Raw genomic sequence first — 12,597 nt, forward strand, 5'->3', positions numbered from 1 at the left:
TTTGTGACTGTCCCTTTCCTTTAGGAGAGGGTGAGACTATCAGAGGGCGTGGTCAGGGAACACCAGCAGTACCTGGAGACTGTGAGGGAGCTCACTGATTGGCTGATGTCAGCAGGGGAGGAACTACAGCGCTGGTCTGATACATTGGGAGACTCCGTCTCTTTACAGAGGAGGCTATCAGAAGTGCGGGTAAGAGGACTCCAGAATACACGATACCCTGGTCCTAAATCAACCCCTATCCACTTTACCTCCCTTACTCATCCCCTCCAGTAGCTAAGCTTTTAGTATTTGGTATTTTATTAGGATCCCCAGTAGCTGTGGCGATAGCAGCTACTCAAATATACAGCATAATGTAGCAGGTTAACAGACAAGATCAACTCAAGGACAGAACTACATACATGTAAATACATAAATCTCTCTAGACAACCTTGTGCTTCTTGTCATAGAATGTCTACATGTTAATTGACTCATTAAACAGAGCCTCTCATCCAAGCTATTGATACATTAGGGCGGAGTTTGTTAAATACATCAAGTGAGACATGTTCTATTTCGTACGCCGCACATTTCTGGCGGCTCAATTGTTCAAATATCCTGTGAAAAGGAACAAGAGAATTGCTGTTCACATTTTCCCCTGTTAGTCGATCCCTCCTTCTGCAATTACAGAGGCGAGAAAATGTGTGCGAACATATTGATTTGCATTTTTATTCACACACTGGGTCTCAATGATCACATTATAAGTGTGTGTGTGTGTGTGTGTGTGTGTGTGAGAGAGTTTTTAATGAAAACAGAAAAATAAATGCATGTATTTCCCTATACTGTCTACACAGTAACTGCTGCATTTCTATTTGTGTGAGCACTCAAAGTGATCATTTCTCCCCATTGGCGCCTGAATGTGGCTCTCCTCTTTTATTCCCTCCATCAGGTTGCTGCTATCACACTAAAGTGTTAGCTTTTCACACTCTCTGCCTCTCCAGCCATACCACTCCAATCTGAGCAAGAGAGAGGGGGAGAGAGAGATAAATGAAGAGAGAGAAAAGGGGAGAGAGAGAGAAAAAATGAAGAGAGAGAAAAGAGGAGAGAGAGAGAAAAATGAAGAGAGAGAAAAGAGGAGAGAGAGATAAAAATGAAGAGAGAGAAAAGAGGAGAGAGAGAGAAAAATGAAGAGAGAGAAAAGGGGAGAGAGAGAGAAAAATGAAGAGAGAGAAAAGAGGAGAGAGAGAGAAAAATGAAGAGAGAGAAAAGGGGAGAGAGAGATAAAAATGAAGAGAGAGAAAAGAGGAGAGAGAGAGATAAAAATGAAGAGAGAGAAAAGGGGAGAGAGAGTGAGTGGTAGAGACAGAGAAAAGGAGCAGAAGAAGAAAATGGAAGCTGGAAAGGAGGGAAAAATAAGAGGGAGAAAAGGAAATCATTTGATTGAGAAGATACAGCGAGGGAGGGAGAGAGAGAGTAAGGTATATAAGGAGGAAAAAGCCCTACCCTATAGGCTGCCTTAAATAGAATCAGCATTAGAATCAAAGACATTTGCGACAGCAGTGGCAGTTACCGTAGCAACTTTTGTTCTTCTCCCTCTCCCTCCATCCCTCCACCCCCCTCCCTCCCTCCCTTCCTTCACGTAATCAGGAGCGGGTGGAGTGTCGGTTGCTGGAGGGCCGTGATCGTCTCAGTCGCGTGCGTCGGAGCAGTGGAGCCACAGCTGAACACACAGCGGCTGGAGGGTGTGAGGCCATGGACCGCCAGCTAGGGGCGCTAGCCCAGGCTCTGGAGCAGTGGGAGGGGGCCGCCCTGAGAGCCCGCGACGGCCTGGAAAGGGCCCTCACCACGGCAACAGAGCAGGAGCAGGAGTACGAGCGTCTGACCGCCAGGATGGAGGAGGAGCTTAGGGAGCTTGATGGGCGGCTAAAGGGGTGGAGCCAGGAGCTGAGCAGAGCGGAGGGAAGGAGCAGTGGGGAGGAGGCAGTGGAGGGGTGGCAGCAGGCTAAGGTAAGGGCTGTGTTAGAAGGTATACTGTAGTGTAGCTCAAGGCTCTTCAAGGTGGAGCTATGATGATGATAACAATGATAATGATGGGGCCTTATTCAATAAGTAATGCAAAGCCATGTTTGCTCTGTCTTGTGCTGTGAGAAAATGTTTTCAGTAAAGCTGGCAGAGAAAGTCTGATCGATGTTGTCACACACATACTGTAACACACACACACACACACACACACACACACACACACACACACACACACACACACATTATTTCTCTGTCAGTAATTATCCATTTGATTTGTAAATCCAGACATAAAACAGATGAAATGTGTAAATGTGACGACTTAGGAGTGACAGCTACAATCCCCTCTCTCTCTCTCTCTCTCTCTCTCTCTCTCTCTCTCTGTTTCTGTCACTCTCTTTACATCTCTTAATTTCTCCAGCGCCCCACTCACCCCCTCCCTTCCCTTTCTCCATTTTTCTCTCTTTTTCCTGTATTCTCTCTGACATTTGTATTCTCTCTCTCTCTGTCATTCTCTGTATATAAACGTGTCTAAACTGAAGTCTCCAGCAGTACAGTAATGTGTTTTCCTGCTGCTGAGGGACTCAGTCTAGTCCCAGTGTGTTTCTGTGGATGTATTTCCTACTTCCCCCTTCCCTGTCCTGTGATTTACAACAAGCACAGGATGTTTAGAGTTTGCTCTCTGTTTTGTCAAGGACTCCGTGGCTTCGCACTGGAATGTTAGTCGCCTTGATTTTCTCCGATTGTCTCTTTTGTCATTTCTTTGACGATCTTGATTGGGGGCTGTTTTGGAGGAGAAGGAGAAGTCCTCCCTCTTTTATTTTTCTCCTCCTCTTCCCTGTTTCCTGTATCCAGCCTTGTTTATGTTATCAGTTTGTGTGAGCTCTCCTGCATCTGCACGAGCTGACAGCTGAATTCCACCGGGGGGGGACAGGGAGGAGGGAGAGAGCGGGCGTGAAAGAGAAAAACAGTGAAGTGAGGGAGCAGGGAGAATTAGAGAGGCTAGAAAGAGAGGGGGTAACAGGAAAAGAGAGAGAGTGAGAACTAGATAAATAAGGAGGCAGAGGGGAGGAGAGAGCAACGAGTTTAGAGAGAGAAAGTGAGAGCGCACAGGCGAGGGGAGGAGAGAGGGAGGGACAGAGACAGAATCCAGAGAGAAAAGGAGAGAGAACTGGGAGTGTAAGCAATGTGAGTAGAACTTGGGAGTGTGAGAGAGAGAGAGAGAGAGAGAGAGAGAGAGAGAGAGAGAGAGAGAGAGAGAGAGAGTGAGTGTGTCAGGCAGAGAGAAGGCGTGAGAGAGCGAGAGGAGTAGGAAAAGAGGCAGGGAGGGAGGAGGGGAGTGTTCAGTGGAGGAGCGAGAGAGCGAGGCATTTTCATATTTTTATGGGAGGAGTGAAATAATCATGACTGTGTGAGTGCAGAATGTGAGGCATGTCGAGGAGAGCGGGAGAGGAGAGCTTTATCCAGGCTCCTTCCTGCCTGCTACGGCCATGCTCCCTGAAGAACAGAAATGCTATTGTACCAACAGTGCCTGAGGACTGAGAAGGAGCACACTAGGGAGTGAATGGAAGTGTGTGTGTGTGTGTGTGTGTGTGGTGACTAGTGTTATGCAGATCCGACCATCCGCAGATCTGCCTGGCCTTGACACACTCTGACATACAGAACACACTGAGCTGAGCTTGGTGTTCTCTCTCTGGGTCTGTATGTTTTCAGGAGATACTGGAGGGCTTGCTGAGTGCTGAGCCCATGGCGGACAGGCTGAAGGCTCAACTCAATGACCTGGTCCGCTACTCCAGAGACCTGGGACCCCACTCAGACAGGGTCACTGCTCTCATCAAACAACACAACAGGTAGGTGTGTGTGTGTAATTCTAGTTATTTATTATCCCTAATCCAAGCTACTCTTCCTCGGGTCCAGCAAAATACAATACATTTCACATCAGATTTCACAACACATTAAGTGTGTGCCCTCTGGCCACTACTCCACTACCACATATCTACAACACAAAAGCCCTGTGTACATGTGTGTATAGTGTGTATGTTATCATTTGTGTGGGTATGCATGTGTCAGTGTATAATGGTGTCTAAACTGAAGTCTCCAGCAGTACAGTAATGTGTGTGTTGTAACGGGTTAAAGGTGACAGGGAACAAGGGACAAGCGAGACAGAGGCACCGGTTGCTAGGAGACCTCCATCCTCCTTCCCTCTCCACCTCTCTCTGTGTTTTTGTTTTGGTGTTTCCCGGTTTCATTTTATGCTAGACTAACTGTGCTGTCGAGGAAAGCAAAGCTAATTCATGCTGTCTTATTTACATGCAGATACATTGGATGCTTGTGTATATTGACGGATGTGTAATTGCCTGTTATTTAGTCCATATTGAGCCTGTACCCGTTTATCTCTTGTTGATAAATGTATCACGTGATGCTGTTCAGAGAAAAAACAAGACTTTAGGAATTCCAATAACATGATGAATTAATTAACTTGTATTTACATAATACTTCCGTTTGTTCTGTATGCCTTAGCTTGTTTACTTGAATGTAATGCCTTAGACTTGAATGTAATGCCTTAGACTTGAATGTAATGCCTTAGACTTGAATGTAATGCCTTAGACTTGAATGTAATGCCTTAGACTTGAATGTAATGCCTTAGACTTGAATGTAATGCCTTAGACTTGAATGTATGTAACACAGAGCAATATCTGTCTGGGTCATAACTAAAACAAAGAGATCGTTTATGGCTGGATGACCCTTGAGTCAAGTCTATTCAGAGGTAGTTGAGGTGAACTTGTCAAAAGGACAACCCTTTCTCTAGGTTGAAGGCTAAGCTCCACAGCTCAGCATATGCTTTGTTACGCCAAAAAGCTAAAATGACCACGTGAAGCCCCGCTACACATCCTCCCCCCCGACATTACCTGTCATTAAAACATGTCTTCTCACCTTGTTCTCTGTTTCCTCTCGTCCTCCATCCCTCCCTCCGTGTCTCCCCCTTTCCTTCACACGCTGCCCTCTCTATCTGATCCTGTCTCGTTCATTCATCAATATTCTCCCTGCATCCCTCTTTCTCTACCTAACACATTCTCACCCTCTGGCCTCCCCTTCATCTCAAACCTTCTTCTTCCTCCTCCTCTGAACCCTAACCCCCACATATGCTCTCTCAACCCCCTCCGTCAACCCCCGTCACCCCATCCCCCACTCACTCGTCTCCCACCGCCCCCCCCCAAGTCATACCTTCCACTTCAGCCACTTCTCCATTCCTCCATCTGCCCATCCTTCTCCCTCTGCCTCCCTTCATCATTACAAACATGTTCATATCTACGTATGTTACGTATGTTATATACAGGATGTAAGGAAACATATAGCTTTGTTGTCACTTCCCCTTCTGTTCATTGTTGTTAGGTATATTATGGCAACCCTTGTGATTCTCCCTCTATCTCTCCGTCTATCCATCCATCTCTCCATCTCTCTCTCTCTCTCTCTCTCTCTCCTTCAGTCTGAGTCTGCGTGCGTCCAGAGAGTGCCAGAATAAGGAGCGTCTGTTGGAGCAGAGGTTCAGAGCAGCCCTCAGGGACTTCCAACAGTGGCTGGTCAATGCTAAGATCAGCACGGCCAAGTGTTTCGACATCCCCCAGAGTGTCACTGAGGCCTCCACTGGCCTACTGAGGATACAGGTGAGATGTTTCATCCTTTACGGACCTTTAATTACTTCTAATATACAATAAATTACCTTTATCAGAATACATAATTAGCAAAACACAATCTCATACTTCCATAGTGAGTGAGCAGGGGGGTGTCCCCCCTCAGTTTGCCCGCTGTAGAGTGTCCTCTGGCAGGCTTGGCTGAGGGGCTGGGTCTGGTGTGGGCTGGAGGTGCTGGAGCTGGGCTCAGGGCCAAGAGGCTTGAGTGAAAGCTTCACAGCAGGTCTCTATCTATCTGTCTATCTATCTATCCAAATATATATGCCTCTCTATTTATCTCTTTATCTCTCTTGCTACCCCCTCTCTCTTTATTTATCTCTTTATCTCTCTCACTATCCCCTCTCTCTTCACGTCTCTGAAGCTGGCAGGCGTGACAGTGTGACAGGCTCTTTAGAGGTCCCTAGGGGCCAGTCAGTGGGTCAGGGACAGGGCCATGTCCATCAAGCTAGATAGCACCACTCCTGTCAGGTAATTAACTCACAGACCTCAACTATCCGCAGGTGAGACAGTAACACAACAAAGATCAAGGAATACACAGTGGAAGACCAGTTCTCCCAGGCTGAGAAAGGGCACATTGCAAGAAATTTGGGAATGTTGGAGGAAAATATTTTGCATTTATGTTTTTCTTGTCCTGGAGTACACGTAAACTTTCTGGATATGTATTTCCAGAGCTCTGGGTGAGAGGTTGATGGTAGAGGGTGTATTTCTAGAGCTCTGGGTGAGAGGGGATGGTAGAGGGTATATTTCTAGAGCTCTGGGTACGAGGGGATGGTAGAGGGTATATTTACAGAGCTCTGGGTGAGAGGGGATGGTAGAGGGTATATTTCTAGAGCTCTGGGTGAGAGGGGATGGTAGAGGGTATATTTCTAGAGCTCTGGGTACGACGGGATGGTAGAGGGTATGTTTCCAGAGCTCTGGGTGAGAGGGGATGGTAGAGGGTATATTTCTAGAGCTCTGGGTGAGAGGGGATGGTAGAGGGTATATTTCTAGAGCTCTGGGTGAGACGGGATGGTAGAGGGTATATTTCTAGAGCTCTGGGTGAGAGGGGATGGTAGAGGGTATATTTCTAGAGCTCTGGGTACGAGGGGATGGTAGAGGGTATATTTCTAGAGCTTTGGGTGAGAGGGGATGGTAGAGGGTGTATTTATAGAGCTCTGGGTGAGAGGGGATGGTAGAGGGTGTATTTCTAGAGCTCTGGGTACGAGGGGATGGTAGAGGGTATATTTCCAGAGCTCTGGGTGAGAGGGGATGGTAGAGGGTGTATTTCTAGAGCTCTGGGTGAGAGGGGATGGTAGAGGGTATATTTCTAGAGCTCTGGGTGAGAGGGGATGGTAGAGGATATATTTCTAGAGCTTTGAGTGAGAGGGGATGGTAGAGGGTATATTTCTAGAGCTTTGGGTGAGAGGGGATGGTAGAGGGTATATTTCTAGAGCTTTGGGTGAGAGGGGATGGTAGAGGGTATATTTCTAGAGCTCTGGGTGAGAGGGGATGGTAGAGGGTATATTTCTAGAGCTCTGGGTACGAGGGGATGGTAGAGGGTATATTTCTAGAGCTCTGGGTACGAGGGGATGGTAGAGGGTATATTTCTAGAGCTCTGGGTACGAGGGGATGGTAGAGGGTATATTTCTAGAGCTCTGGGTGAGAGGGAATGGTAGAGGGTGTATTTCTAGAGCTCTGGGTGAGAGGGGATGGTAGAGGGTGTATTTCTAGAGCTCTGGGTGAGAGGGGATCGTAGAGGGTGTATTTCTAGAGCTCTGGGTGAGAGGGAATGGTAGAGGGTGTATTTCTAGAGCTCTGGGTGCGAGGGGATGGTAGAGGGTATATTTCTAGAGCTCTGGGTGAGAGGGGATGGTAGAGGGTATATTTCTAGAGCTCTGGGTACGAGGGGATGGTAGAGGGTATATTTCTAGAGCTCTGGGTGAGAGGGGATGGTAGAGGGTATATTTCTAGAGCTCTGGGTGAGAGGGAATGGTAGAGGGTATATTTCTAGAGCTCTGGGTGAGAGGGAATGGTAGAGGGTATATTTCTAGAGCTCTGGGTGAGAGGGGATGGTAGAGGGTATATTTCTAGAGCTCTGGGTGAGAGGGGATGGTAGAGGGTATATTTCTAGAGCTCTGGGTGAGAGGGGATGGTAGAGGGTGTATTTCTAGAGGTCTGTGGGTGAAAGGGGCTGTAAAGGGGATGTTGAAAGGAATATGGGATCAGTCATGTTTTATTTATTATTGACTTGGTGGGGAATGTGGAACAATGTTTCCACATGGCTGACCTCTAGGAGGGCCAGCGTGAGGGGGTAGAAGGGGTAGACGCCAAACACTGCATTGTGTCATGCTTAATTGGTGCTATACCATTACATTGGCAGGGAGCGAGAAACACAGAGATGAAGTGTGAGTGAGAGGGGAGATATAGAGGGAAAGAGAGAGACAAGCAAAAATAGAAAATGAGAGAGAGTGCGAGGAGAGAAAGCGTGTGTGCATGTGTGTGTGTGTGTGTGTGTGTGGGAGCGTGCTGTGGCTGAAGTGTGTGTGATGTGCTAACTGCACAGATGGTGGAGCGGTCCCTGCTGTGTCGCTGTCACCGGCTCAGCTCTCAGGGAGGAGGTGCTGCTGAGGGGCAGGGGGGCTACTAGCTGAGGAGAACGGCTAACGGGAGGGAGGGAGGGGGTGGGGGCGTCGCGTCAAACCCACGCCTTTCAGACTCACTGAGTCCTCTCATCTGTGATCACCTCCCTGGTTCTGACCCTGCCCCTTATTTCTGCTGCCAATACAAAATGAATAATTAGAACATTTATGTTGATTAGCTAGTAGTTTCTGTGCTCTGTGCATTAGCCAGTGTTTTATTACAGTACATTGTTCCACCTAATTAGTGGGTGTATTGATGATGACGCAGTTAGATGATAAGCACCTTCTATCCATTGTAATTATTCATTTTAAATTCTAACTCCCCCTTTTCTCTCCTTCTCTTGCTCTCTTTGTGTCTGTAGGAGTTTCTGAATGACAGGGAGCATGGCCAGGCCAGACTGAGTGCAGTGGGGACCAGTGGAGAGCTGCTCATGGCTGTCGTGCCTAAAGACAGAGAAGAGGGGGTCAAGGCCAAGGTGGCTAACGCCAGAGACGACTGGAAGAGCCTCATGACCAACCTTCAGATGAGAGAGACTGCACTAAAGGTGAATAGTGTGTGTGTGCGTGCCTGCCTGCCTGCATGCGTGCCTGTGCGTGTGTGCGTGTGTGTGTGTGTGTGTGTGTGTGTGTGTGTGTGTGTGTGTGTGTGTGTGTGTGTGTGTGTGTGTGTGTGTGTGTGTGTGTGTGTGTGTGTGTGTGTATAGCTGTTTATTGACAGATGACTGACTGTATCTATAAATGTGACGTTGTCAGAACCTGCAGTCTCAGATGAGAGACTTTGAGGTCAGCACTGAGCCGCTCCAGGATTGGCTGAACAGCACTGAGGTCATAGTACAGGAGAGCAGCGCTCGACTACATGACCTCCCGGCCAAGAGACAGGAGCTTAGCAAGTTACAGGTACACCCCCTACCCCTTCCTGGTTCTGCCAAATGGACCACACAATTACAATCCATTTTTGGGGAGTGGGTCACATTGTATTGGAAAGCCATGGGATGTTTAATATGAAACTTGTAATACAATCTTTAGATAGTAGGTACCCTTCTCAGAGGGGCATAATGGGTTTTAGCATGCATGTTAGGGACCCTTTCTAAGTGGACAAAATAGTCTTTGTTGCTCTATGTAGTACTGCTACCATGACTTACCATGACTTACCTCCACTCTCAACATCAAACACCTCTTCCTGCCAGTCCTCAGAACCACCTAACTTACAGACGGGTACCAAAACTAATAACACACAACCATGGTGGCCAGTTACATAGAACCTAATAGAGCACCATATACCTAATCTAGGTTATTTCTTTATGGACTCAGTTCAGTTCATTGTGTGTTATTGAACTCTGTCTTTTTTGTTTTCTAAGCTCATGCTTTCTGTCAGTACAGTTTATTTAGTGATATAACTGACTGGATTCAGTTGGGAGAGAAGATGGATGTAGTTATACCTAAGCTACATTATGTCCCTTAAGTAAGTCTGAAATCAATTTAGAGCATACTGGGACCTATAATTACATTTGTCAACCACCGCAGGATCAGATTAGAGCAGCATTTTGACACAATAGTCTGAGAATAAATCCAAAATCTAATTAATTTCCTTTTTTATTCTTCGTGGCTAAAAAGCCCTTTTCAGGATACGATAACAGCCCTAGCCATAGCTCGCCCAGACAAAAAAAAGAGAGACAGAGAAAAGATGAACCTGACAAAGGAAATAACAAATATCAAGCGCATCTGAACGCTCTGCCCCTTATCGTTGTTGCTATTTTTGTATTTAATCTGTCGCCTGTTGTAGCGCTTTTGTTTCTCGCCTGCCTTTTGTCAATAACATCTCCCCGAAGCTCTACTGTACAATACAATACAAGCTGTTTGTCTGATCCCTACGCTACCAATACCCCCTCCCTCTATCATACTTTCCCCTTCTCTCAGCATCCTTCAGCCTTGACTCCTCTCCCCATGTTATGTTCTGTTGTATCTACCTGACGAACCATGGTCTTTTTAAAAAAGAACATCAAGAGATGCTGTGGATGCTATTTAAGATGTTGTGGTTTTCCCCTTGTCTTATCCCTGGATGTTAATGTTTCTCTGTCTCTGTGATGTGGCATGTGTCCCCCTTCCTACCCCTACCCTGTGGGCCCCTGGTGTACCCCAATCCCTCCATGCCTCCTACCCCAACCAACAAATCCTCCCTACTTTTTTCCCCTTCCCTCTACCCCAAACGTCTACCGCCCCAACCCTCAACCACCATACCCTTTCCTTCTACCTCCCCGGACTTCCCCCTCCGGTCCTGCGGTCCCCCCCAGTGTGTGTTGGAGGAGCTGTCATGTCGTGAGGCTGAGCTGGGCAAGCTGAGGGAGAGGGCCCACCGGCTCTGGGAGGGCCAGGCTGCAGGGAAGGGCTTCGTCCACCGTGTGTCCCAGCTGTCTGCACAGTACCTAGCCCTCAGCAACCTGACCAAGGTAATACTAGACCCCCACCTACCTCCTGTTACCCCTTCTGTCACCCCCTCACTGTTACCCCTGGCTGGGGTAGGTCTGGCAATGGCTTGGAAGTGTTCCCTGCTTCATGCATGCTCTGCTCCAAGTCAAACTTGTTGTTGGGATGTGTGTACTGTATGTCAAAGCATAGTGGTTACTCTGCAGTTTTCTGTATCTGTCTCTTGCTAGTTTCATGTATGCTGCTGTGTCATGTATTTGCAAATGACTGAACACAACACGGCAATACATGAATCAAGTGTGAATCTGCTAGTTTCAGCGAAACAAAAATCACTACTACAGTGTATGTGTCAGCACATTCCATCAACAACTTATGAGAGCCTGCAAAGCATGATGACGTCTCCCTAGGGCCTACATCCCTGAAGGACTGCTTAAATATACTGAGTACATACATACACACTAGTAATTCAATATTAAACTGATTATGACAGTAGGCCAAGTATGGAAATAGTCATGCAAATATCTTACTCTGCTTATCTTAATTGGCGTAAAGTCAAAATCAAAGTAAGCATACGCCAATTGAAACACCTGTTTTTCTGAGCAATATTTTGAATTATTAGGATTTGTAAGCAGCTTAATAGGCATTCCAGTGGTGTATTTGGTCTGCTTAAGGATTGGACCCTTCATCTCAATTTCTGCCTAAAATGACATAGCTCAGGACCTGAAGCAGAGATATGCATGTTCTTGATACTATTTAAGGAAACACTGAAGTTTGTGGAGATGTGAAATTAATGTAGGAGAATATAACACATTAGATCTGGTAAAATATAAAACAAACAAAAAAACATGCGTTTTATATTTTTATTTTTGTTGCATCATCTTTGAATTGCTAAACAAGGCCGTACATTGACATAGGAAGCTGGGTGTAATTTAGATGTTGTCCACAAGAGGGCAGCAGTGTGTGTGCAAAGTTTCAGACTCATACATTCAAGAATGAGAGATCTACATAATATTTTGTATCAAGTTACCCAGGTGTCCCTCGAGCCCAAATGTATAAAAGGTACTAACCTTCACACCTCTAGATGGCCGGGCGGGGGTGGGTGTGGAGCCAGAGACAGCAAAGGGGTCAGACAGGAGGATCCAGGTCGTACGTTTGAATGAGTGGGGGATGGAGGAGTCTCTACGACTATTGAGGATAAAAAATACATCTGTTAGAACCCAAGTTTACTATTACTTAATTAATACATCAAATACACAACACATATCTATAAACATATATATATATATATCATAGAGTATGGTTAACATAATCACTATAATGAAATATGTGGACCAATAGGCTATAAGACTCTCACATTATGTCATAGCCAACATAACATACACAGGCTATACTAATACATTGTATGCCTCAGGTCTATATATTATAAACTCAGCCAAAAAAATGATCCTCTCACTGTCAACTGCGTTTATTTTCAGCAAACTTAACATGTGTAAATATTTGTATGAACATAAGATTCAAGAACTGAGACATAAACTGAACAAGTTCCACAGACATGGAATAATGTGTCCCTGAACAAAGGGGGGGGGGTCAAAATCAAAAGTAACAGTCAGTATCTGGTGTGGCCACCAGCTGCATTAAGTTCTGCAGTGCATCTCCTCCTAATGGACTGCACCAGATTTGCCAGTTCTTGCTGTGAGATGTTACCCCACTCTTCCACCAAGGCAAGGCAAGTTCCCGGACATTTCTGGAGGGAATGGACCTAGCCCTCACCCTCCAATCCAACAGGTCCCAGACGTGTTCAATGGGATTGAGATCCGGGCTCGTCGCTGGCCATGGCAGAACACTGACATACCTGTCTTGCAGGAAATCAC

At 46.4% G+C, this 12,597-nt stretch overlaps 1 protein-coding gene across 1 annotated transcript in view; it reads left to right on the forward strand.

Moving 5' to 3' along the window:
* The window catches only part of syne1a (spectrin repeat containing, nuclear envelope 1a), a 138,702-nt gene that overhangs the window by 16,322 nt on the left and 109,783 nt on the right, over window positions 1–12,597 (forward strand). The window contains exons 24-30 of the mRNA XM_045720948.1: window positions 25–189; window positions 1,621–1,980; window positions 3,706–3,842; window positions 5,480–5,657; window positions 8,665–8,847; window positions 9,056–9,199; window positions 10,594–10,749. Coding sequence (XP_045576904.1) covers window positions 25–189; window positions 1,621–1,980; window positions 3,706–3,842; window positions 5,480–5,657; window positions 8,665–8,847; window positions 9,056–9,199; window positions 10,594–10,749 — 1,323 coding nt within the window. The remainder of the gene's footprint in view (window positions 1–24; window positions 190–1,620; window positions 1,981–3,705; window positions 3,843–5,479; window positions 5,658–8,664; window positions 8,848–9,055; window positions 9,200–10,593; window positions 10,750–12,597) is intronic.

This window comes from Salmo salar, chromosome ssa06, assembly GCF_905237065.1.
Source record: "Salmo salar chromosome ssa06, Ssal_v3.1, whole genome shotgun sequence".
NCBI lineage: Eukaryota > Metazoa > Chordata > Actinopteri > Salmoniformes > Salmonidae > Salmo > Salmo salar.